The following is a 26683-nucleotide window of genomic DNA, read 5'->3' as shown; positions in this document are numbered from 1 at the left end:
AAATTAACATAAGCAAAAAAAAAAAAAAAGAAAAACAGGGTGTGGGGCTTCCCTGGTGGCACAGTGGTTAAGAATCCGCCTGCCAATGCAGGGGACACGGGTTCGAGCCCTGGTCCGGGAAGCTCCCACATGCTGCGGAGCAACTAAGCCCGTGCGCCACAACTACTGAAGCCCGAGTGCCTAGAACCTGTGCTCTGCAACAAGAGAAGCCACTTCAGTGAGAAGCCCGTGCACCGCAACAAAGAGTAGCCCCCGCTCGCCACAACTAGAGAAAGACGCGCACGGCAACAAAGAACAAAAGCAGCCAAAATAAATCAATAAATAAAATAAATTTATTAAAAAAACCCAAAACAACAGGGTGCAGGGGATTTGTTTCTTCCATATGTCTGCACAGTGTAGAGTATCCAGGGACTCAGATGACATGATTGGGAATCTGCCCCCAGCTCTGCTTTCCTGCGTGCCCTCACTCTCAGGTGGGCTTCCCCCAGGGCAGCCCTCGGCCTCCAAGCTGGTGTCTGTTAGCTGAGATCCAGCAGAAGGAAGAGACATTGCCCAGCAGCCAGCACAGACCCCACTGTCCTGACTTGGGTCTGTGTCCCTCCCTGAACCTGCTGCTGTGGTCAGGGAGACGGATGGGCCAGTAGGCTTGCTGCAGCCATCCTGTGAGAGTGGGGGAGGGTGGGTCCCCAAAGGGGCCATCAGGTTAGGGTTAGGAAGAGGTCAGGAATGAGAGTCAAGCCCGCAGAGAACTCGTGTGTTCAGTGGCCCTCGGTATCCACGCTGATGCAGCCAGCGTCTGGCGGTGGTCTTTATGTGAGGGTTCCTCCTTGGCTGGAACAAGCCAGAACCCCCCGATCGGTTCGCAGCACGAGCCCAACATTTGAGTAGTTGTAGACCTACTTCTGCCGGTGCCAAATGGAAAGGAGGGTAATGAGGGAGGTGAGGTGCCTGTTTCAAAGAGATTCTGTATATCGAGGAGACTTCTTGAAATGTCAGGCTGTGGACAATGTCTGCGAAAAATTAATCACGGACAGAATAACCTTTTTAGCCAACAGATCTGTGCCTGAATCTTCCATATTCTGATTTAATAAAAAGGACCTTGGACTTGTGAATTTAGTGAGTAAAGAAAAGAGCTGTGAACTCCAAGAGGTGCCTGGTGTTGGGCTGGGAAGTGTGGCCTCAGTGAGCCAGGAAGGCCCTGGGGTCAGCCGAGAGGTGGGACGTGGGGAGGCGAAAGGAACGCACACTGGGAACGCCAACTCTGGACCAGGCACTTAATACGAAGCGTCTCGTTCTTCATAAACCGTCCTACTGGATGGATATTGACGATGGGATTGAAAATGACTCTCCCTTGGTCATGAGGCACTTTGACGCTAAGGGTAGATTCACAGGCAGGTCAGATTTCTCTACACACACACCCTCCTTCCCTGCGAGCCCACCCTTCCCATTTGTTCTCTTTAGTCTGAGCCCTTGGCCAGAAAGTTCATTCCCGCCCTTGCTGAAGGGGGTGACGGCAGCCGAAGGGAGAACTGACCTTGATGACTCAGGAAGCACCAAGGTCTGGGGCCACGGGGTGGGATGGACGTCCTGGGCCCTGAAGCCATCTCTGGGTTAGGTCCCTGGGACCTGGTCAAGGGAACCCAGGCTGAACTGCTCAGGGAGAGGTATCATCATGTTTGCAAGCTGTCCACCAAGAGGGTCTCAGTACAGGTGCCTGACCTGTGGGTCTCGTTAAGAATCCTCCTTTTGAGCCGTCCCCAGACACCCCCACCCGGCCCCCGTGTCCTCTCCAAACTAGGTGTGACCTCTGCCTTTGAACCTCCTAGGCTGCGTCGCTTTAGGCCCCTGCCCTGCCGTCTCCCCCTGGGCTCCTGGGTGCCGTAGATTTGGGTACCCTGCACACAGGGGCTGGCTCTGAGCCTGGCGGACCTGGTTCTGGGAAAGGCCTGGATGAAGGGGTAGGGAAAGCTGGTCATCCGGTGGGTGTTCCTGGGGACTGTTCGTGTTTCCCTGAATTCTGCCTTCTGTTTCCAGAAATGTCTGGAGAGCAAGAGTCTGTTAATCCCAATTAGGCACCTGCTAAGGTGGGCTGTGGCAATGGCCGAGGCGAGGTGTGGTGTCGGGCATAGGCCCGGGTATTGGTTGCTTAAATCAAAGAAAGGGACTGGTAAAAAGTGATCTTTTTAAAAAAAGTTTTTGTTATGCTGCCCACTGCAGGAGAGGCTGTAGTGAAATCGATGAAGTTACGTGATGCTTTTGTAACTTAGGATAGCTTTTTACAAAGAAAATATAGCACGAGCTGTATGATGTTTGGACCCTTGGACCTAGTAATTCACCTGAAGAACGTGTGCTGGGAGAATGACCCCCCCCCCAATAAAAAATACACCTACAGAATGGTTTGTTGGCACTGTTTTATAAAATTAGGGAGTATGGGAATAACCTAAAGGTCCGATGGAGAGGAGAGGCCCAGAACCCTGATGGGATTTCTGAGCCACTGAAATGGTGCATTTCACTGCAGAGCAACATGGGAAATTGGTTGTGATTCACTACTTTATATATATATATATATATATATATATATATATATATATATACAGCAAAATGTATGTACCGTGATTATGACCTCCAAAAATCAGTCGTGTGTATAGACGACAGTCTTGGAAAACATGAATTTGGTTTGTTTATTGGGGCGCTGGGCATTGGGGTGCAGGTTCTCCAGCTCAGGGGCTTTTGAACTTGAGCCCTCGGATCTTTCTAGAACTCCGTTCAAGCCTGAGCTCAGCCGCTCTGGCTGCAGTGAGCTGAGGGGGCGACGGTGGTTACCGGTGCCCCCCTCTGTCCCTTGTCTCCCACCACGAGCTCTGAGCAGCCACTGGAACCGCCGCCGGGCAGCTTTGTGGTCCTTGCTCCCAGGAAAGCAGCTTCCTGGCGCCTTCTCTCTGCATCTGCTGTCACGCTCGTGACCTGGGGCTGACGTCTGTTCCTGCCGTCCCCTCCCCTCCTCAGATAAGTGACAAGGACCACCTTGGTGACAGTCCATCTGCTTGTTTTCCCGTGTTAAAGGGCCTGCGAAGGGAGATGTGGACACCCCTTTTGAAGAGGTCCTGGAGAAGGCCAAGGCCGGGGACCCCAAGGCACAGACGGAGGTGAGCACTGCTGTCCGCAGGAGACTCAGGCCGCGGCCTGCAGCGTGGTGGGTCTGGGAGAAGCTGGTGCCTGCAAGCTGGGAGCTGGGAGCGGCCTGACTGTGCCCGCCGTGTCCAGGCCCCCGTTTGTTGCGTTTCTGTGTTCATGGTGTTTCTTCCCTCCGCCCTCTGGGGAGCACATACGTGTTCACCTCCTCTGTCCAGCTCCCACCTGATCTTGGGCATCACCTCCTCTGATACCACCTCTGCTTCCTGCCTGTCCTCATCAGTGGGGGAGGGGTCCTGACACCCCCCTTGGCAGGGAGCACCGGGCGGAGAGGGAGAGGGAGGCCGAGGTTGCCCAGCTGCGGGGAGCAGCTCAGGGCAGGACGTGGGAGCCCGGGCGCTGTGCGTGGAGGCCGCTGCAGCACGTGGAGTGACGGGGTCCTGCTTGCAGGTGGGGAAACGCTACCTGCAGCTTGCCGGCGACGGGGATGAAGAGGTCAACAACTGCACTGCTGTCGACTGGCTGACCCTCGCCGCCAAGCAGGGCCGGCGCGAGGCCGTCAAGCTTCTCCGCCGGTGCCTGGCGGACAGAAAAGGTGGGTCAAGAGGCCTGGGGGGGGATGCGTGAGGCATGCCGTGCTGCTTTGCTAAATTAACAACTAAAGTAGCAGCAGGAAAACTTGCTGCTGGCAGTGCCATTGAGCAATGAGTGTGGTTTCTGTTATGCCAGTGGCTTTGCCATTTAGCCATTTTTGGAGTATAACGTGTGATACTTAGGGAGTGAAGCCATTTCCATCCTCTTTAACTTGTGGTGGTGTCTACAAGGAGATACCCTCTGGGTTCTAATCCAAGTTGAGGAGTAGATCCTGGAGCCAAGTTGGAGAACACGACGGGGGCCTGAGGTCAGAGCGGCACTTTCTGAACTGACTTTCCATCCAGTCTGAGCCGAGAAGCTGGGGACCATGGGCCAGTGAAGACCCGCTCAGGCTGGCACTCACCGCCAGGACGGGTCTGGGTGTTGGGAGGGGCAGTGATGTGTAGCCTGGCCACGTGTGGACACTTACTAGGTTATCCTGCCCAAGGGAAATGGCTCGTTCCCGGTGTCAGGGAAGAGTGTTTCCTGAAGGTTCAAACCGCAGAAGAAAGATGAAAGTGGGTATCAGAAAGCGGCCTTTTTTCCCTCAGATTGTAGAAGTGTTTATTGTTATCAAAGAAAACTTGAACTATATAGAAAACATAAAGATAGAAATTACCCATCACGTTGAAACCCAGAGAGAAGTGCTCTGTAGTTTGGTATTTGTTTTCTTCTGGTTTTGCATTGTAATGTTTTAAAGTAACATTTATTATATAGAATCTACTCTCTCTGGACCTTAGGCTGATGCCTTTGACAACTTGGAGTGGTCATATTTTGCTAGCCGAAATTTCTCACCAAGCCAGCTTCCCTGTTCCAGGGCAGGCAGGACGGCCTTGCACTGGCCAATCGAGTCAGTGTGGCCCGCACAGCTCACTGGAGCCAGTGGTTCCCAGACGCCTTGAGGGAGCCAAGGCAGGCCCGAGGACCAGAGGGCGTGTGAGGGAGGGGGCCAGGCCTCGTGTGACCCACAGCCTCCACGTTCTCGCAGTTGAGTGCTTACCGATCATAAACGTGGGCTCTGGTTGAAAGTTTCGGAGACGTTTCAAAGGAGAAAAAGCCCAATCCTCCATCCCTAGTCTCGCTGCCCTCTGGAAGGGCCTTGCTGACGTCCAGGTGGTTGGGGAGTAGGGGGAAAGGCAGCTGCTGACCAGCCCATGAAACCTGCTCCCGGTCTCTCCATGGGTGAGTCTTGCCTACCTGGGAAAGGGCCGTCTGTGCAGGGACACAGTTGCTCCTGGCGCCCTAGGAGGGGCGGGCGCTGTGGATGCAGGGATGCCCCGCTCTTGCACCCAGGCCACTCACTGCAGTGAGACTGACCAGGGTCTGAGACCGGCTCTGCCTCCCTGACTCGGTGGCCTTGGCAATCCAGGCCGCCCCTGTGTGCCTTGGTTTCTCCATCTGTAAGGTGGGGACAGCAGCATCCCACCAGAGGGTCCTTGTGAGGGTGAAATGGGGAGGGGGGAGCAAGCCAGGAAGATGGGGAGTCCTTGCCCAGCACCAGGCCACCATGGGCACTTGGTGAGTGTCTGCTGAAAGGCCAGGCCGAGCCGCCCACCGGCCGGGACTTTGGCCAGACGTCCTTTTGGTCAGATGTTCGTTTCAGCCCTGGTGACAAAGGTGCCTGCAAAGCCGCTTGCAGGAATCCCTTCCCAACCCCCTCAAGCGGGCTGGCCAGGACCAGGGCGTCGCTGACAGCTTCTGGGCAGGTGAGGCGAGGGCTCTGATGCCTCCCCTCTTTCAGGCATCACCTCCGAGAATGAGCAGGAGGTGAGGCACCTTTCCTCCGAGACCGACCTGGAGCGGGCCGTGCGCAAGGCGGCCCTCGTCATGTACTGGAAGCTCAACCCCAAGAAGAAGAAGCAGGTGGCCGTGTCGGAGCTGCTGGAGAACGTGGGCCAGGTCAACGAGCACGGTACGCGGCCTTGCCGTGCGGCCTCCTGGGCCTTTGTGTTGGAGTCCTGGGTGCTTCCGCATGGGAGCCGAAGCGGGGGCTCCAGGGACCTTCTTGTGGGGACCTCACAGGTGTCCTGTAAAGCCGGGGAGCGTCCTTCCTGGGCATCCTCCTGTTCCTGGGGTCCCCGCCCTGAGCTGTGCCCTGAGCCCTGGCTCAGTCCGAGGTCTGGGCGCCCAGCAGGCCCTTCCCCTGGTTCTACCTAGATTTGCTCTGCGCCTTGGGGTTTCCTCCCCTCCTGCCCACAGGCAGAGCCACAGGCCTTGTCGTTCCAATGGTGTCCTGCTCTTCCTGAGGGACAGGGAGTGCGGGGAGGGTGAGAGGTGTGGGCAGGGACCTAGGTCCCCGAACCCCCAAGAGTCTGTCCAGGGCGGACCTCATTGCCAGCCTCTGCAGCCCTCCCTATCTCCTTCTAACTTGACTTTCCGCAAAGGGCACGGGCAGCAGCCAGAAGGACGGATGGGGCAGGAGAATGGGTGTCCCTGACTGGGTGTGGCCTCTCCATTTCCCTGGGTTGGTGGCGCGGGGGGCACCTGACTCTTGTGACTTCATTACCTCGAGGAGCCCCTGCCTCCCGCTGTTCAGAAAATGACTCTCTGCCCAGGGCTTCGCCCAGCCTTCTCCGGCCCCGAGGGGTAGATGCTGGGGGCTGGAGCTACCTGCCAACCCGTCAGAGAGGACTGCTGGGTGGGCACCTCTGCCCCTTCTCTGGGGATCTCAGGGCAGGACTCCTGTCTGACCTGCCCCTCTGGGACGAGCAGAGGTGGCCGGGTGGCAGCACCCCCAAGAGGCGTGCTTGCCCCATGTGGAGCCCGGAGACCCTGTGAGGCCTCAGCGCCACCTGCACGTGCTGCCCCCGCCCCCACTGGCCACTTCCACTCGGGGCTCCCGTGGCCTCCCTCAGTCACAGTGCCCCTCCTCTCCTGTTGTCACTGTCTGCGCTCTGGTCCAACTCCTGCCCGCCCCGCCCCTGCAGAGGTGCACCTCGGAGCCTGGCGCGGGAGAGCTGGGTGAATGCCTGCCAGGTTGGGGGTGTGGCGGTAGGGGCGGCGCTTTCTCCTCCAGGGGAGCATCACGCCAAGTGACGACGCTAGCAGCAAAGGTGTATGGGGACAGGCTAGGCTGACCGGAGGGTATGGTGTGTCCAGTGCCAAGGCCGCGCCTGTACAGGGGATGGGCTGTGCCCTGTGGGGCCTTGGGGCGGAAGCTGAGAGGTGACAGTCCTGAGGGGTGGCCCTTGCACTGCCCTCCGGGGCTGCGTGGAGGCACCAGGCCCTGCAGTCCCCGGGGCACACTGGCAGGTTCCCGGGGGGCTGCAGGGAATGGGGCGGTCAACCTGCCCCGATTCTCAATCTGCTCTGTCCCCTACAGATGGAGGGGTGCAGCCTGGCCCCGTCCCCAAGTCGCTGCAGAAGCAGAGGCGGGTGCTAGAGCGCTTGGTCAGCAGCGAATGTGAGTACGGCCGCCGGTCCTGCGCTTGCGACACCCCTTGCCGTGCTGTCTCTCCCACCACCCCGAGCGCCGTGTCTGCTCCCTCCTGCCAGTCCAGGCCTGGCCTCCAGGGTCTTGGAGGCGTGATGGATTTTCAGTCCCTCTGGGGCTGTTGATTGGGTGTCAGGGTTCTGGGCTCTGGGATCTGGACCCTGCCCACTGGGAGCATGCACTCTGGAGGGACAGCGAGGGCAGCATGACAGTCCCTGCAGGACAAAGAGCTGCCGGGGGCTGCGAGCACGCCGGGTGCCCGAGCCAGTGAGGGTGAGGAGGCAGCTAGCCCTCGGAGGGCACCGGGGGGTGCTCCAGGCCAAGCAGACATCACAGGCAGAGGCCTGGGGGCACCCAGCATGGGCTGTGGGGAGGTGGGGGATAGAGGGCAGAACATGGCGGGTGGAGGTAGTGAAGGTGTGCCAGGCACACAGTAGGCCCGGCACACAGTAGGTCCTCAGAGGATACGCGTTGACTGGCGGGGTTAGGAGGGGGCTGAGCTGCAGGGCGTCAGTGCTGTGAGCAGCCAGGGCCAAGGGAGGGCAAGGGTCACAGGGGCCCTGGCGGTGACGGTGGCTGAGGAGTCAGCGTTGGAGCTGGGCTCAGGCAGCCCCTAGGCTTGAAGAGCTAGGGAGGGGGCCGCTTCGGGGGAGGGACAGCACATCACCAAGGCGAGGAGGCCATCAGCAGGCCTGTCTGCGTCTCTCCTCCCGTCGTCCGGGCCCAGGGAGGGGTTTGCCTGGCCCAGCCAGCGTGCCCCTGCTCACCTGGCCACGCGGGGTGACAGTGCTTGCAGTCTCGCAGACCCCATGTGTTCTCTTCTGTGCTTTAGCCAAGAGCTACATAGCGCTGGACGACTTCGTGGAGATCACCAAGAAGTACGCCAAGGGCGTCATCCCCGCCGACCTGTTCCTGCAGGACGACGACGATGACGAGCTGGCAGGCAAGAGCCCCGAGGACCTGCCCCTGCGCCTGAAGGTAAGCGTGGCTGGAGGCACCCGTGGAGGGCTCTCGGCCCGGGCTGCGCCGCCCTGCGCCCCCCAGCGCTCCCCGGGGAGCTGTAGGTGGGGGGCCTCGCCCAACACAGGGGCCTCAGGGACTGTGTAGCTTGTCCCTGCGGAGGCTCGTCCTGCAGGGACGTCACCGTAACTGCGTAAGGACGCGTCCTTGTGAAGGGAGGCCTTTCACGTGTGCTCAGGCTCTGAAACCAAGGGCACTGTCGGGGGCGGGCAGGTTCAGTGGGTGATGGACAAGCTGAGGCACCTTCTCATCTTTCCCTGCCAAACGCCATCGGGGGACAGGATGCCGTGCCCTGGAGGTCACCTTTCACTTAGACTTTGTCATTTTGAAAAATTATCCGTTTATGGCACAGAGTGGAGGTCAGTTCCTCGAAGATGCCTTTTCCCTAAAGCAAAGTGCTGTGTTCAGGCGGCCAGGAGGCCCCTGCAGTGGTGCCTGTTTATCTGGATCTGCAGGGGCTCGGGGAGCAAGCCAGGTGTGGTGTGGAGAGAGTGGCAGGGAGGTGACCGAGGGCCGACCTGAAGCGGGGAGCGTGCGCTTACACCGTTGGCCAGCGAGCAGCAGTGGCGTCAGGGAGTGAGGGAGGCTAAGCGTGCCGACAGCCAGGAGTGGCTGCTCGTGTGGCCCTGGTGTCACAGCTTTTGTTTTCCTGGTCACGTGGTTGTGACTAAGGGTGCAGATGTACAGTGTGGCCACGCCGCCCTTCACCAGATTTCCCCCAGTTCAGCTCACGGGCTTGAATTAGTTGTGTCTGTATCTTACTTCGCCGAGAACACCAGGATTTACAGAAGTCTGGCTATCTGGCCCCAGACAGGTCCATCACCACGACTGGCCAGGAGGGCCCCGGCCAGCACAAGGGCCTCTGAGCAGACCAAGCGTCACAGAGGTCCTGGCGTTAGTCACACAAGAATCCGTCGGGTTCTGTGCATCCCCAGCTGCCTGGGAACGTGTGTGAGCTGCCGTCAGCGTGGGAGAGTGGGCTGTGTGTGTGCGAGCGGGGTCAGGGCTGGTGACAGGACGTGTGCTGACGTGTCACCCTCCCAGACGCAGCGCAGTGTAAGCACCGTGCTGGGGCCTGGAGGTGGAGGCTCAGAAAGCTGCCCTCGGTGGGTAGAGAGGCCGACTTGGAAGCAAGTTCCACAGAGATGCTGCAGCCCAGAGAGGTGGGTGTGAAGGCCACGCTCAGGACCAGCGAGCTGAGTGAGAGTCCCTGAGGGCAGGTAGGGTATCCAGGGTGAAGGTTCTGAGACGCGGGGTCGGGATGGCCCAGGAAGCCAACCAGGGAGGCCATGGCTTTTATTGAAGGCCCACTTGGAAGCAGGCCTGGGCTAAGCGTGTTCACAAATGACATTAGTTTTCTTATTAAAGCGAGCGAGGGAAGGTGGAGCATTTGCTGTGGTTCTTCGCAAAGAGGAGGTGCTCCCCAAATGCCAGTGAGGGTCAAAGGTGAAAGGGTAGTGGGAGAAGACCCATGGGCCAGGTGGTCCTGGCCTGGACACCGTAGTTTGCACTGTTCTGGCATAATTACTAATAATGCCTGCTTTCAAAAGCATCCTGGTTTGGACAGCAAGTTATGTTACCCTCCTTACTGGTAACAAGCTCAGGGCTGTAAGATATCTGAAAGTCCTTTTTGGGAAAAAGAGATTTGAAGTATTCCGAAAAGAAATAAGGCTCTTTTTTTCTTTTTTTTTTCAGTTTTTGAAGTTGTCAGAGCACTTTGATTCTTTTACAGTTTGTCTCATTAAAAGCCTTTGGAAAAAGAGAGAATGAATCATAGCGGTGTCTCCTGGAACTAAAAGCTGTCCCAGCCTTTATTAGCCCCCTGGAGGACAGAGAAAGGACGTGGGCCCGGGGAGCCCTCAGCACCCCAGTGGGAAGTGACAGATGCCTCTCTGCGAGCTGACGTGACCCCCAGGGATGTTCCAGGCTCCGAGCTGCCTCTTCTCAAGCCTTTGGTGACAGATGAAACCTTCGTAAAGATGAATTCAGGAATATTTTAAAGGCATAATGTTTTTGTATTAAATGATTGAGAATCCAGCACATGAACATTCACTCAGGTCCGAGCAGAGTCTAGTTGACCTGCTGAGTGAGCGGTGGGTTCCTTGGTCGGCTTCCCCTGTTGTAAAAGGCTGTTTGCTCGGTTTCTCACATTAGCCGAGCGACTGGTGACCACAGCCCTGGCCAGGTTGCCCTGTCCTGTCCTTTCGTGAACTGACTCCCTACTCATTTTTTTTTTTTTTTTTGGCCGCGCTGTGCGACATGCAGGATCTTAGTTCCCCGACCAGGGATCGAACCTGTGCCCCTAACAGCGGAAGCGCAGAGTCCTAACCACTGGACCACCAGGGAAGTCCCCCTACTTATTTTTAAAAATTTCTCTCCTGCTGAAAGAAAAGTTCATTTTAATTTGTTTGGGCTTTCTCTACAGAAGAGGTTTCTAGTCTCACAATTTGGTGGGGCCCCAAGAAGTAGGGCTTGGGTAGAAGCTACAAGGGACAGAATTGGGACCTTAAAAGGAGAGAACTGGTCATGGTGGCCCAGGTGCCTCGCCGTGCGGGCAGAGGCTGGCACCATTGGACATCAGGTTCTAGAAGCTTTGTGTCTTTTAAAGGTCCTCTCAACCATGTGATTGTGTGGCCTCATGGGCAAAAAAAAAAAAAAAAAAAAAATAGTGTGAATGGTTTTGAGCATTAGGATAGGATTTCAGATTAGTTTTAAGGTCCCAGCTGCTTGGGTACCTCCAGGCTAGCTCCCCCAAAGCTGTCCAGTGCTGGTTGTGCAGAGAGAGAACGGCTGTGGGAACAGCCGCCCTGGGGGGCCTCTCATCTGTCTGGTTGGAAACGCCCCGTCCACAGGGATGAGCCGAGAGGCCGCCGCTGACGCACTCACGGGTTCTTTCCATTGCTCTTTCCATCGCTGTTGCGTGCTGTTGCGTTTCAACTGGTGGGTGTGGCTTTGGGCCGAAGGGGCCCCTCCCAGAGGAAGCCGGAGCAGGTTATTTTTGGAGACACGGGTTTGCTGTCTGGCAAGTGTCAGAAATCCACACCAAGGATTATGGCGTCCGACGTCCCCTAGTGCCACCTCCAGATGGGGTGGGTGCTGTGTCTGCTTCTGGGAAGCTGGCCCCAGTGAGCTGGGGCAGCCCTTAGTTGGTTTACTGGTTTGTTCATTTTCTTGCCCATTCTAAAACAGAGAGTAAGTGGACCGTCACAAACACGTCAGGAGGAATGCAGCTCCGCGTGCGTGCGCGTGTGTGTCTGTAGACACAGTCTTACACACTCCTGTTTCCGCTGTGAGCCCGGGTCACTCTCCTCTGGAGGACTCACTCTCCTGGCTGCTCCCGGGCGTCCTGGTCATCCTGAGTTGCCTGCCAGCCGCGGCTCTTGGGCAGATGACGGCCGCACCCCAGTATTGTCACTCCTGTCACCCAGGATCCCTGCCCCTCCTCGGCCCTCTGGTGGGTGGGGCAGAGCGAGTCTGTCCCCAGGGTGTGGGTGGAGGCTGTGCTGCCCACCTCACCCGGGCGCTGACAGGGCTTCTGTCATGTAGCCCCTCGGACGGGCTCTGGGCACAGCTGGGCTTTGCTGCCCCCAGGCATGGGTGACCTCCGCGAGGACCCAGCACACTGGTGCGGTCCTCCTTGAGGAGGACCGAGTGAGCACTGGCACTGCCCACAGCTACTTTCTTTATTCACCCCCTTCGGCTTCCCTCGCGTCTCCCCGGAACCGTGGTGGGGCTGGAGGCCTCCGGGATTCTGTACAGAGAACCAGGCAGGTATGGGGGCCACCCTGGGTGGCAGAATCGCCCTCGCTGCCCTCACAGCCCCTCATTCGTCTTCTGTTGCGGAAAAGGCCGAGGGTTTCTGATGCTCTTTGCAGTGAGCACAGCCCGGGGGAGTGGGACCCAAGGCAGGGAGCGGTGCTGCCCTTGAACGTGGCTGTGAGGGTTGTGCGACTGTTCTAGCAGTCGGTGTGCAGGGGTGGGGGGTGCAGGTGGCTGGCGTCGGGCCTCCTGTCGCAGTGAAGATGTCGCATCCGCCCCATCGCAGCTGAACCCTTTCCATTCACATGGCTGCCGAACTCTCCTTCCCGGAGTCCCTGCTCCGCTCCTGGGCCGGTCAGAGCCCAGTGTAGGCCGGTAAAGCAGTGGTTCCTCTCCCCCTTGGTGGATGGGTGAGCCGCTGAGGCTCGGTGACGTCCCCTCCACAGGGGTGGCTGAGATGCAAGCAGCCTGGTGCTCTGTCATCTTTGCAAGTGTGAGGCCCGTGGGGAGGGAAGAGGGGGCCAGGTGGGCTCTGCCAGGCGCCCCAGGTCTCGCAGCGAAGACCAGCCCTCATAAGTCTGGAGACCCTGGTGGAGGGTTGGGAGTCAGGGGTGGGCGGGAGGGAGGGGCCAGGCCCTGCAGGATTGGGCGGGATCGGGGGAAGGTTCGTGAGACCACGTGGAGCATCACCACCTGCAGAGGGTGTTACAGGTGGAGGGACCATGCGGACCAAGGGCCTGGCCGTGGTTGAAATGACGGGTGAGTTCGCTTTGCCCAGAGCTGGGGGCAGTGCGGGTGAGTGACAGAGAGCAGCGACACAGCAGAGAGTGGGGCTCCCACCCTGGCCACGTTCCAGTGCCCCTCCTTTGTCTGCACCCCTCCTCCCAGGTGGTCAGATACCCGCTGCACGTCATCATGGAGCTGAAAGAGTACCTGATTGATGTGGCGTCCCGGGCGGGCCTGCACTGGCTGTCCACCCTCGTGCCTACCCACCACATCAACGCCCTGGTCTTCTTCTTCATCGTCAGCAACCTCACCATCGACTTCTTCGCCTTCTTCGTGCCCCTGGTCGTCTTCTACCTGTCCTTCATCTCCATGGTCATCTGCACCCTCAAGGTTTTCCAGGACAGCAAGGCCTGGGAGAGCTTCCGTGCCCTCACCAGCCTGCTCCTGCGATTCGAGCCCAACCTGGACGTGGAGCAGGCCGAGGGGAACTTCGGCTGGAACCACCTGGAGCCCTACGTCCACTTCCTGCTGTCTGTCTTCTTCGTCATCTTCTCCTTCCCCATCGCCAGCAAGGACTGCATCCCCTGCTCGGAGCTGGCCGTCGTGTCCGTCTTCTTCACGGTCACTAGCTACATGAGCCTGAGCACCTCGGCCGAGCCCTACACCAGGAGGGCCCTGGTGACCGAGGTGGCGGCCGGCCTGCTCTCCCTTCTGCCCACTGTGCCCGTCGACTGGCGCTACCTGAAGCTCCTGGGCCAGACCTTCTTCACGGTGCCCGTCGGCCACTTCGTCGTCCTGAACGTCAGCATCCCCTGCCTGCTCTATGTGTACCTGCTGTACCTCTTCTTCCGCATGGCCCAGCTGAGAAACTTCAAGGGCGCCTACTGCTACCTGGTCCCCTACCTGGTCTGCTTCATGTGGTGCGAGCTCTCCGTGGTCATCCTGCTTGAGTCCACCGGCCTGGGGCTGGTGCGTGCGTCCATCGGCTACTTCCTCTTCCTCTTCGCTCTCCCCATCCTGGTGGCCGGCCTGGCGCTGATGGCTGTGGTGCGGTTGGCCCACTGGTTCTTGTCCCTGGAGCTCACCAAGGTTGTGGTCACCATGGTGGTCTGCAGCATCCCCCTGCTGGTCCGTTGGTGGACCAGGGCCAACTTCTCCGTGGTGGAGATGGTCAAGTCCCTGACACGGAGCTCCATCGTCAAGCTGATCCTGGTGTGGCTCACGGCCATCGTGCTCTTCTGCTGGTTCTACGTGTACCGCTCGGAGGGCATGAAGGTCTACAACTCCACGCTGACCTGGCAGCAGTACGGCTTCCTGTGCGGGCCGAGGGCCTGGAAGGAGACCAACATGGCCCGCACCCAGATCCTCTGCAGCCACCTGGAGGGCCACAGGGTCACGTGGACCGGCCGCTTCAAGTATGTCCGCGTGACGGAGATCGACAACAGCGCCGAGTCGGCCATCAACATGCTCCCGCTCTTCATCGGCGACTGGGTGCGCTGCCTCTACGGTGAGGCCTACCCGTCCTGCAGCTCGGGCAACGTCTCCACGGCCGAGGAGGAGCTCTGCCGCCTCAAGCTCCTGGCCAAGCACCCCTGCCACATCAAGAAGTTCGACCGGCACAAGTTCGAGATCACCGTGGGCATGCCCTACAGTGGCGCCAACGGCACCCGCGGCCCCGAGGAGGACGACATCACCAAGGACATCGTGCTGCGGGCCAGCAGCGAGTTCAAGGACGTGCTGCTCCACCTGCGCCAGGGCAGCGTCATCGAGTTCAGCACCGTCCTCGAGGGCCGCCTGGGCAGCAAGTGGCCCGTCTTCGAGCTCAAGGCCATCAGCTGCCTCAACTGCATGGCGCAGCTCTCACCAGCCAGGCGGCAGGTGAAGGTCGAGCGGGACTGGCGCAGCACTGTGCACGGCGCCGTGAAGTTCGCCTTCAACTTCTTCTTCTTCCCCTTCCTGTCGGTGGCCTGAGGATGCGTCCTGTTGCAGGAGTGTCGGTGCATGTGGCTGCCAGGACCTCCCCCCACGGCCTCCCGGCTGAACAGCGCAACACTAACCACTGTGCGCGCGCGTGCGTGCGTGCGTGTGTGTGTGTGTGTGTGTGTGTCCGCACGCATGTGCAAACGCAGGGCTTTGGAGACCATTTGTCACGTGTAGTCTGCTCACACCTCTGTGAACGGGCTGACTCCTTTACTCTGTCCACTTTGACTGCCCAGTGTGGTTGGAAATGGCATGCACAGCCTCGACCCGCAGTCCCGACCTCTCCGTGCGCAGCTGGTGTGCCAGGCTAGACTAGGATTCCTGTGCCCGAAAAACACTTTACAGATGCTGCCCTCCCTCCCCTACCACCTCCACGCACGCCCCGGCCCCTCATTTACTTCTGTTTGGGTTTGTTATTTAAAGAACCAATAGTGCTGCTCTGTAAACTCAACGATAGCTTTTCTTATTTATTTGGTCACTGCTAAGCCTTGACAGCTGTCTGCAAATCCTGGGGGCCTGCAGAGCCGCTCTGTCATATGACCAAGGCCCTGCCTGATTCTGAGATCGGAGGCCGCACGGGCAGAAGCCCCGAGCTCTGCATCCTGCAGCCTGCCCGCCTCGCAGCTCTCCTGTCTGGTGGGTAATGGGTGAGTTTGCGAGGGTCTCGCCTGAATCCACCGGGACTAGGAAATAGAAGGAACCCAGGGCGTCCCCTCCCGGTGCTCAGAAACGCTAGGCTATGTTTAGAACCAGAAAGCAGAAAGTCAGGGTCCTAAAGCAGCCGAAATAAAAACCTTTGATGAAATCCACTGTCCTTTTCTTTCTTTAAAAGAAGGCTGTTTTTTGTATGTGTAAGAGACTCAACAGGTGTCTACCCTTGTACTGAGTTACATACAAGTGCAGCTGGGGTTACAAAGAGCAGAACTGATTCTCAGTGAGCGACCCGACACTACTAGGCCAGGGGCCCCTGCAGTGTTTGCGCCATCACCCAGCTGTCTGCCCGGGTCTTACTAGTTGTGAAATGCTCATGGTCATGATTATTTGTGAAACTGAAATCACCACTGAAAGGGCACATACGTGGTTATTCGTGGTTCAGTAGCTGTGTTGTTCAGCAGTGTGTTGCTTGTGAAACCGTATCCTGTATTCAGTGATGAACAATGATAATTCCATAGAATTATCATCAGAACTTGAGCCATCTAGGGGTGGCTAGAGCAGCTTGGGGTCCCTCAGCAAACTTAGCACCCTGGGCACGGGTGCATGCCTGTCTGGGTCCCTTGGGCAGGGGGACATGTCTGTCTGGGTCCCTCCGGCCTTTGGTTTCTTCCCTGAGGTTGAGGACAGCCTGGTCCCCTCCTGCCCCCCGGTGGGCAGTGCCCCCCACCCAGTGAGCTGCATGTCCAGTTCTTTGCTGTGGTCAGGAAACCTGGAGTTGTTCACACATCCTTCTGTGGTTTGGAGTTGACTCAGGGTGTGGCCACCTCCGTTTTGAAGACGCATCTCACCTTGGTGGGTGGCAGCGGCATCCCTGCATTGCTAACTCTTTCTGTTTTGTCTTCCTGCCTGGTCTGGTCTGCCTGAAATCCCATGTTGGGAAGTGCTCAGGAGGGTGGCATCCCTTTGTGCCTCTGGGTTTCTTCCCAGGTAATGAGATGAGGTTAAATGTCAGCCCCACTCCCCTCTCTGATCTGGAGGTTTGTGAGGCCATGAAGTGAGTTCACAGTTCAGCTTTGCCTCCCAGACTCCCCACTGATTGTCTGGAGGGCGAGGAAGCTGCCTGGCTTTCTGAGTGAATGCAGATGACCTCATATCATCCTCACTGGGCAGGGGGCAGGTGCCGTGACAGCCCTGATCCACAGAAAACGGTTCCAGTATTAGACCGAGATCTGCCGGTGCCCTGTCCTCTGGGTCACGCTGTTATTCAGCTCCTGAGCAGAGCGCCTCCTTGGAGCAGGGGGTGGTGTGGTCTCACGGGGATTGCCCTGCATCCGCCATTCAGCCCCTGTCCCTAGGTCCCAGTGTCCTGATCTATAAAATGTAAGTCTGGGTTAGGTCAGTGGTTTGCAAAACTACTTAGCAATGAAACGCTGTTTAAAAAACCAAGTGGGGGACTTCCGTGGTGGTGCAGTGGTTAAGAATCCGCCTGCCAATGCAGGGGACACGGGTTCGAGCCCTGGTCCGGGAAGATCCCACATGCCGCGGAGCAACTAAGCCCGTGCACCACAACCACTGAGCCTGCGCTCTAGAGCCCATGGGCCACAACTACTGAGCCCACGTGCCACAACTACTGAAGCCCACGTGCCTAGAGCCCATGCTCCGCAACTAGAGAAAGCCCGCATGCAGCAACCAAGACCCAACGCAGCCAAAAAAATAAAAAAAAAAAAAAAAAAAAAAAGCCAAATGTATTTGATCAGATGGGCCTTGCTAGGTTCCTCCCTGTTTACCGCACTTCGTTCAGTACTTTACTACAGTTATCTACGGTGATAACTCCTTCCTGGAACAGGCTTTCTATCTTAAATATTTTAGGCAGTAAGGGTGAAGTTCAAAGGTTCTTCCTGAGTCTTTTGGGTCTTGCTTCCTTTCAGCTCTAAATAATCCACGTGCCAGAGCGGCACATCTTGGAGCAACTTGGCCCGAACACACCCCCATCAGTCGCAAAAGAAAGTTTGACCAGAAACTTCTTTCACATTCTCAAGGAACAGATAATTGGTATAAACACGAATAAAGAAAAGAGCCACTTTGGATGGAAGAATCTTACAAGAGTTTATTGATGGTCTGATGTAACTTCCTCATAAAAACCAGTGCCTCATCCAAACCCATTTGGGAAGGAACACCTTTCCTTAGGACTTCGTTAGCAGCAATGTGGCCTTTTTCCTGGTTTCCTCTTGAAGCCAAGGAGGACCTTGTGGGGCTCCTAGCCACAGAAGCCTTTTTGTGTCCCCTGTTTCTTGTTTGTAGGAAATAGATTTCAGCCTCCATGACCTTCCCTAAGTTCCAAAGGGCAGGTTCAAACAGCTGTTGACCAGGGAAAGGAGGTGATGCAGAGACAAGGGAGGAGCAGTCAAAAAACAATAGTGCAGCCTTGGGGCAGGTCCTGGTTCTGCCTCAAAGGATACACATAGCAATATCTTTGAGCTCTTCTACAAAACTAAAATCCCCAACAAATGGAAGATGTTAAGTACTTGATGAAGTACTTCATTCTGGTCTTCATTCTGGTCTTCATTCCAGAGAAGGTCACAGTTTGACAACCTCAAGAACCAGAGAAGCTCATCAGGAAACTACCTGAGGCCAGATTAAAGGAGTGCAGGCCCTGCCCGCACCCTGATAATAATCAGCAACCCACCCTTGAGCCGCTGCTATAAAACTCCTCACCAAAGCCTTGGGTTGGGACACACAGTTTTTGAGGGCAGAAGCCCGCTGTGTCCCCCTTTGCCTGGCAAGGCAATAAAGAAATTCTTTTCTACACCCAAACAAACAAATAAACAAAGACAAATTGTACATAACTCCATGCAAAAACAGTGTTATTTGTAAGTTCAGGTGTAACCTATGCAGCGGATGAGAACAGGAAGCCACCTGGCTGGTTTGAACCCCTCATCCCAGCTGTGTGACCTCGGGCAGATTCACACTTTCCAGGCCTCCGGTGCCTTTTCTGTAAATGGGGGATGTAACAGGGCCTGCCTCATCGGTTGTTTTTAGGATTAAACTAGTTAATTTTATCGCAGGGTGGTCACAACAGTGTCAGGCACTAGTAAATCTCAGTACACTTGTGAATGTGTTAAATGAAGTCAAGCATTCATGGAACTTTAGAACCAATTAAGAACCTTTATGGAGGCCCTCACCAAACGAATGTCCCTTCTAGCTTTTAAAAAGTTTAACCTTTGTGAAAATAACCATGTTTAGCTGAACGGAACTTATTGGAGTGGCTTAATCCACAGGGGGACTGGTGTCAGATGATGCTCTGTCTGCACCCACCTCCCAACCACCACACCCGCCGGGACTCACAGTCCTGCCTTTCTGCCGGCTTCACAGCTTTAATTCCTCATGACTACGCGTCAGATAAGGTTGGCTAATACGTATGACTTATCATTGAAAACGTTCCTTATTTAACTTAACTAATGAGCTTTGATTCCGTTCATTGCCGCCCTCCAACAAATATTTATTGCACTGTGGTGCTGAGCAGATGCTGTAATTGCACGGTTGGAATCAAACCCAGTTTCCACCCTCAGGGAAATCACACAAGTCAGATGTGTGTGGGCCCCAGTGCAGAGTCAGAAGTGCCCTCCTGCCTTCAGACACAGGAAGTGCTATGGGGGCCCAGAGAAGGCAGAACTTCAGCCTGGGGAGGGAGACGGGGTCCGGAAGGCTTCTGGGAGGTTGTGGGGTTTGCCCCATTTTGATAGCAAAGGGAGAGACTGGATTTGGTGAGGTCAGAGGAAGACTATTCAACATTCAGGGCACCCATTGATGCCTCAGGCGTCGCCCAGGATGCCAGGGGGTTCCAGAGGATAGAGCTTGCGGTCCAAAGACCAGGTTGGAATTGAGTCTCTGTCCTGCAGGCAGCTAGAGCCCCTCTCTTGACTCTGAAGCCAGGGCCCTCATAAGGTCAGGGCTGAGCTCTGGAAAATGGGTCAGAGGGTACTTTAAGGCACCGTGCGGAGGAGAAAGGAGACAGTGGAAAGGTCATCCCCCGTCTCCCAGCAGACCTGGCCAGCTGGCCCTTTGGTGGTAGATACTGCTTCTATGGAAGCTTCCACGGGGCCATAAATACCAAATGGCCTTGACCCCTGTGGCCCTGAGGGTCCCCGGCCTGCTTGCTGTCCTTCTTTCCTGTTGATAAACAGGCCGCTGTCTGCCGGGCCCAGGACCAGGTGGTAGGCGCATGGAGGGATCTGCAGAGGTCAGGCTGTTGGCGGCAAAGAGTGCTGCTTCCGGGAGCTGATCCCCACCCTCTGTGAGGGGGGTAGGGGACCTAGGTCTCTGAGCGTCACTTTATTTACATGAGGCTGTTTGGTCCTGAGAACTAGGTCCCATGGCCCGCCCCCTGCCAACATTTACACGTGAGAATTGTTAAAGGTTCATGTTCATGTTGTGTGGACTTGGCCAAAGTTACGTGGCCAGGAGGTGGCAGAGCTGGGACAGAACCAAAGCCTGTTCTTTTTACAGAGCCACAAAGAAACCACCATTTTCCTGGGGCTTAAAATCCCTTTTCAGGGCTTCCCTGGTGGCGCAGTGGTTGAGAGTCCGCCTGCTGATGCAGGGGACACGGGTTCGTGCCCCAGTCCGGGAGGATCCCATATGCCGCGGAGCGGCTGGGCCCGTGAGCCGTGGCCGCTGAGCCTGCGCGTCCGGAGCCTGTGCTCCGCAACGGGAGAGGCCACAGCAGTGAGAGGCCCGCGTACCGCAAAATAAATAAATAAATAAATTAAAAAATCCCTTTTCAGAACATTGCCCACAGGGGCCACCCTCGGGCCTGCCAGGAAAGAACTGTGCTGACCGCAGGGGCCACCAGCAGATCACACCATGTCTGAGCGCCTGCCAGGCCTTCATCTCTCTGGGCCTGCAGGAGCACCAGGGGCTGGTCTGCGGTGGTGGGTGGAGGTGGGGGGGTGTCTCACGACGCTTCCATGAAGCATCATGGTGTTTGTGCTGCTCGGGGAAGACCCAGTTGAGGCCTGGAGAGGGTTTGACACCAGAGCTTCCCACGCATTGCAGTGAGACCCCCCCCGCTTCTGAGTGCCCCAGAGGGGTATTCTTTCACGGAACCTGCCCTGTCCATCCTCTTGAGGGGTGGACAGCAGTGTCAGAAAGGCCGCACTCCCCTTGTGGACGTGCTGCTAAAGACCAGTTCTTCAACGTTCAGTTATTCAAATGCTCTTTTCCATTTTTTCATTTCCATTCCTATATCCCAATCACACGTCATGTAACTGCAAAAACCCAAATTTCTGCATGTACCTATTTCAAAGTTGTCCATAAAGCAGGACCTTGTCGTTCCTGAACGTGCTGTGAGACAACAGAATCCTTTAACCGTCCCAACTCCCGGTCTGCATGTCCAGATGTCAGGGTTAAAGCCACACCAGCCCGCTGTGCACACGTAAACCTCACCGAGATGCGCTGGGAGAGCTCCCTGCACCTGGCAGGGTCTTCACCTGGGGACAGGTGCTGCTTGTCATCATGAAATAAAGAAAATTCATTCGTTCAACAAATGCTGAGCACCTATGGTGTGCTGTGCTCTTCTGAGGCACAGGGGATGCAGCAGTGAACAGAGCGGTCCCCACCCCACGTGAGAGCGTGACGTTTCCTGGTGGGGGGCTGGGGAACCATCAGCCAATAATAAAGTGACATAATGCCCAGTAGAGAAAGGGGCCACAATCACCTGCCACGAGCGCTTTAGAGGCTCCTGTCCAATTTGCCAGGGTTCGTGTGTTTTCTCCTTTAATCATCATGGCAGCCATTGCAAGATAGACATTTCCACTTTGAAGATGCGGGAGGGAAAATAACCACCCCCAGAGGTGTCTATGTGCTAATCCTCTAAACGAGGCAAGAGGGCCTCCGCAGATGGGTTAAGGGTTTTGAGATGGGAGAGGATCCTGGATTATCCAGGTGGATGCAATGCAATCACAAGCGTCCTTACAAGAGAGGGGCAGGAGTAGTATCAGGGAGAGGGAGATTGAGGATGATACGCTACTGGCTTGAAGATGAAGGAAGGGACCATGAACCGAGGAACGTAGATGCCCCTAGAAACTGGAAAAGGCAAGGAATGGATTCCCCCCTAGAGTCTCCAGAGGGAACCGGCCCTGCTTGAGAGTTTTCATCTTGATATTAGCCCAGTGAGACCCGTTTCAGAGTCTGACCTCCAGAACGGTAAGATAATGAATTTGGATTGTTTTGGGTCACTAAGTTCGTGGTCACTGGTTACAGCAGCCACAGGAAACTCATACAGAGATGGAGTGGGTCAGGAGGCTAGTGTCCTCCAGCTCACACAGCCAAGTCTTGATGGAGCTCAGACTCAAGTCCCGCTGCTGGCCCTCTTCCTCCCAGCTCCATAGAGCAGTTTGAAGTTCTCTTCCTGTAGTGGAAGGTGAAGTACACATTTATGGCGGTACTGAGCGAGGAGGAGAGTAGCTGTCCTCCTGTTACACGGGGGACAGAAGACCTCTGTGTTCTGACCATAAGTGCTCTTGACAGGTGGAAATTCCCAGGGGCCTCAAAACCTTTCTGCAAATAGGGGGAGAGGGGGGTATAAATTATATATGAAATGAATGGATGAAAAAATAAAATGGACACAGTAGTTACTTTTAGAAAGCAAAATGAATAGATTAGGATATCCGTAAAAGGGTACCTAACTACGTTTTTTGTTTTTTGGGGTTTTTTTGCGGTACGCGGGCCTCTCACTGTTGTGGCCTCTCCCATTGCGGAGCACAGGCTCCGGACGCGCAGGCTCAGCGGCCATGGCTCACGGGCCCAGCCGCTCCGCGGCATGTGGGATCCTCCCGGACCAGGGCACGAACCCACGTCCCCTGCATCGGCAGGCGGACTCTCAACCACTGCACCACCAGGGAAGCCCCATGAAAGTTTTTAAAGGGAATAAGGGAAATAATTTCAGTTAATCATTGAGATGGGAGCTCAGGGCCGTCGCCATCTCCCTCTGTGTGCAGGCTTGTGTGCAGACTTGTCAACTCCTCATGACCTTTCTTTAGATAATATCTTGTTCACACAGTTTGTGAGATTACTGAAGGGGAAGCTAGGGAAGAGATCTGGTCATCTGTTAATTACTTATTCTTTATTCCTACTTCTTGATCTACAGAAAGAACCAACAAGTTAGGAAGGTATCGTGTGAGCAAAAGATTTGAAAGGTGTGCTTGGGCCAGAGATGAGTAGGGCATGGGGGCGCCTGATTTAAAAGTTAGTCACGATGTAGTTTTGCTAAAGTGACAAGAGAAAAGGGATTTCCTGCAGAGGACTGTTTCCTGCAAAGAGCTATTTACAAATCCCCCCCCTTCAGATATCATTCCATTTCTATGGGATTAAGGACGAAGGTCCATCTCCTGTAACTGCTTAATCCGGAGAAAGGGCGTCGAGGTCTTAGAGTGAAAGGTATCGACATGGGTTTGAAGCATCTCTTTGCTGACAGTTTTAGCTGTCCATTTACATATACGGGCAGAACAAGCTACTATTATTTTGATGCCCATAAAGATATAGATTATTATGAGCAGTAGTGTTAATCCCATTCTCTTGAGGCCAGTTCTTGGAATTGTGCTGGCCACAGATTCAACACTGCTCAAGATAGAGCGGCTTATGTCATGGCTGCAGTCTCGTCATCAGGCAGTTAGCTTTTCCCTCTGGTGGCAGTTACAGTATCTGTAAAACAACTCAGGAATGTACATCAGCTACTGAATCTGTGACTCTATCGTCCTCATCGTTAACTGCTCGAGCCTGCTCTCTCGTGACTCAGGGAGGCCTGGGAGACCTCAGCTTTTATACAAACAAGAGGCAGGGGACATAGAGGGACCTTTGTACTTGGGAGGAGGCCCGCACAGGGTTCTGCACGGTTCCAGCATTAGCAGATACCAGCACCACTCCATTTATCTTTATCCCTCGCAGGTGCCCTTCTTCTCTGGTAGTAGAGCCCTGACCTTGAGCTGGACCTTTGGCTGCCCAGGAACAGCCCTGTTTCCCAGTCTCCCCTGCTGCGGGCCTAATTTCTGGTCACTGGAAGTAACTGGAATGGATACAACATTCTTCTCCTGTCCTGAGAGTCAGGGGAGAGGTTGGGTTGGCCTCGCTTGGCTCATACACTGACCCCATGACTAAAGCGGGCGAGACACTTGGTCCAGCGCTGCACCCAGCCTGCACACATGAGGGAGCGGAGGTTTCTCCCTAACCAGCTCATAGCCCAGTTACCAGTAGAGGGGAACGTGGCTGCTGGTGGTGATGAACCGCATCCCTGCCCTCCCAGCCTGCGTGGCTGCAGGGACTCCAGATTCTGGCCAGCAGTGCCAGGGGTCCTGGGGGTGCATGCAGAGCCCACACCACCCTCCTGAGTGGTGTCGGTGGTTTGGTCAGCCTGCTGGCTCCGGGTGCAGCAAACCCCTCTCCTCCCGGACCTCGCCCTCCCCCAGCCCCCTCCTCCCTCCCGCAGGCTCCCTGCTGCCCTCCGCGCAAGGCGGCTTCATTCTCAGCATGGACACAGGCTACCCTGATTTCCCACAGGGACCGAGCTGCAGGGTTTGGCAAGACTTCACTGAAGCTTGGTCCCAGTGCGAGGGCAGAGCGATGATGTCATTCAACACGCTTCCAGGGGGCCCAGGCTCCGTGCTGACCACTTCTCCCAGGATTTTCTTCTTTAATCTGCACCACCCCACGAGGTAGGTGCTATCATTCTCCATGCTTTGTGGATGAGAAAACTGAGACGCGGGAAGGGTAGGTAACGCCCCCAAGATCCACAACTGCCCTCAAAGCCAGGCTTTGAATCCCTGAACTGGGCTCCAGCGTCCCTGCCCTGAACCACTTAGCCTCTGTGCTGCTCACATAGTGGGCACCCAAAGAACATTTGTTGAGCGAACAAATGAGTGATTAAGCAGGTTTGTAAAGGTAAATGGTGAAGTTAGTTCTCATCTGGCACCCCTCATAGGCGTTACACGTGTATTAAATGAACAAGTCACTTCTCCAGCCATCCATCTCTATTTTGCATGTTTGTACATCTTTTAATAATGGATTCCTTTCCATTTTTATTTTTACTTTTGTCTTCCTAATATTGCTGCCTTCTGCGGATGTCAGTTCCTCTCTGAAATTCATTGTCACTTGACTGTGTGGGCCCCATGTGGAATTCTAACAGCATCCAGGTAGCAACAATGGGGCTTTGTTTTTTAAAAGAGGACAATGGCTGTTTTAAATGAATCATTCACAACTCGGGCAATTATCTTGAGCTCTATAAGCTTCTCCGTTGCTAGGAAACCATCCCTCCAAGCTGGTAAGCCTTTGCTAAAGTTTCGTCGTCGAGCGGTTCTACTTCTGCAGGCCCTGAGCCAGCCTGCTGTTCCAGGCTGCGAAGTTAGTTCCCAGCAGAGGAAAAGCAGCAGTGGCCCGAAAACACCCCTCGGACGGCACCCATGGGGACCTGAGGTGGCTCAGGTGGTGGTGACTCCAGGACCCAGTCTGGGGGCACACTGCCTGGGGGCGGATCCCCAGTTTGTGGCCTTGGGTGAGGTACCTCTCTCTCTCTGTGCCTCAGTTTCCATCTTCGTAAAATAAGGAAATCACAGCATCCTCGTTTACGGCGACTTGCCGATGAAATGAGAAAAGCTCACAAAAAGCTCTCAGCACGGTGCCTGGTGCAGTGCACGGCTCAGAAGCGCCCGCTGTTAATACAACAACGACACGGAGTGTGAAGGGTAAGGATGCTGCCAGGCAGCTGGGCAGGTCACCGAGGGGCCCACACTCCAGGCCACGGCTCAAGGGCATAGTCCAGTGGGTGTCAGGAGCCTCAGAGGCTCAGGGCTCGGGGGAGACAGGGTGACGGCTCTGCTTTCCCCCGAGCAGAGGATGGTCTGCAGTTGGGAAGAGGTCTGGCGAGGGGAGCAGAGTTTGAGCCTTGTTTCACATGGCCCCTGGAGTGCTCGCCCTGTGGCCTGCCCACAGCTCAGCCCGGGGGCCCGTCCACGTGTGCCGCTCCCCGCAGGGCCCTGGCCCTCTAGCAGCCCCACACCCCTCTGTGCTACCATCTGGCTGCCAGCCCCTGAGCACGGCTCAGAGCTCCCGGCAAGGCCCCACCCTGGCTGCCCCCAAGAAAGGCCACATGGAGGCCGGTCCCGCCTTTGCTGCTCGACCTTAGGCGAGTACTTGGACCTCTCTGGGGTCCTCATCTGTGAAAGTGGGCAGGAATCTGCTGAAAGTATTGGCTGTGAGATCAGAATGAAGGGACCTGAGTGTGTCCACTCCCCAGAGCCACTGCGACAAAGGACCACGAACTGGAGTGGTTTAAAACAACACACTTATTCTCCTACAGTCTGCGGGGCGCGGTCAGAAGTCCCACGTGGCCTCACTGGGCTAAAATCGATGTGTCGGCAGGGCTGTGCTCCTTCCAGAGGCTCTAGGGGAGAATCCATTTCCTTGCTTTTTCCAGCTCCTAGAGGCCACCCACACTCCTTGGCCTGTGGCCCCTTCCTCCATCTTCAGAGCCAGTGATGACAGGTGGAGTCCTCATGTCACATCTCTCTGACCCTTTTTGCACTGCTGCATCTCCCTCTGAGTACAGCCAACAGAGGTTCTCTACCTTCTGGGACTCATGTGACAGACTGCTCCTCCCTGGATAATCCAGGATATGCTCCCCATCTCAAGGTCCATCATCTTAATCACACCTGTGGAGTCCCAGAGCTGGTGCTCAGTCAGGGCTGGGTGGGGCTAGATTTGGTAGGGCTGAGACCACGGTATCGTCACCATCCTTTGGGCATCTGCCATGCGCCGGTGCTTCCGCCATCTGAGTTTAAATCCAGACTCCTCAACTTACAAGTTCTTTGAATTTCGGCACAAGTTAAATCTTACTCTCCCTAAGCCTCAGTTTCTCCAGGTGTAAAATGGGTATAACACTAATACTCCCCCCCTTCCCCCACAAAAAGGCAAAACATGAAGCCTAAACGAGATACTACCATGGGTTTAACAAGGTATTTTTTATTACCTCACTAGTCATCCCAGCAAGAAGGAGTGGCATCGCCCTCTATTTACACATGGGGTTCAGAGAGGTTAGCCCATTGTCCAAGGTCACACATCCCGGAAGTGGCTTTCCCCTCCTTTATCAGTGTCCTGGGGTGGAGTGGTTGATGGAGAACTTAGCCAAAGTCCTGCCAGCACACCCACCAGGACAGCCACTTCCTTCCTCCTGCTGGGCCCGAAGTTAAAACACCCTCTTGAAAGTGGAGGCAAGGCCTGGGCTCCCAGGAGGGGAGCAGGGAAGCCACGGGGTACATGAAGCACTTCCCCACACAGTCTCTGGCTTATCTCAGCCAT

General features: G+C 55.9%; 1 protein-coding gene across 1 annotated transcript in view; it reads left to right on the top strand.

The window, feature by feature from the left end:
• The window catches only part of WFS1 (wolframin ER transmembrane glycoprotein), a 30037-nt gene extending 12962 nt beyond the window's left edge, over nt 1-17075 (top strand). The window contains exons 3-8 of the mRNA XM_033857355.2: nt 3064-3146; nt 3583-3727; nt 5507-5677; nt 7088-7168; nt 8031-8176; nt 12866-17075. Of these exons, the coding sequence (XP_033713246.1) occupies nt 3064-3146; nt 3583-3727; nt 5507-5677; nt 7088-7168; nt 8031-8176; nt 12866-14674 (2435 nt within the window). The 3' untranslated portion in view covers nt 14675-17075. The remainder of the gene's footprint in view (nt 1-3063; nt 3147-3582; nt 3728-5506; nt 5678-7087; nt 7169-8030; nt 8177-12865) is intronic.
• The last annotated feature ends 9608 nt before the right edge of the window (nt 17076-26683 follow it).

Source organism: Tursiops truncatus, chromosome 5, assembly GCF_011762595.2.
Source record: "Tursiops truncatus isolate mTurTru1 chromosome 5, mTurTru1.mat.Y, whole genome shotgun sequence".
Lineage (NCBI taxonomy): Eukaryota > Metazoa > Chordata > Mammalia > Artiodactyla > Delphinidae > Tursiops > Tursiops truncatus.
The sequence above is the reverse complement of the archived record's forward strand: the minus strand, read 5'-3'. Positions and strand labels throughout refer to the sequence as shown.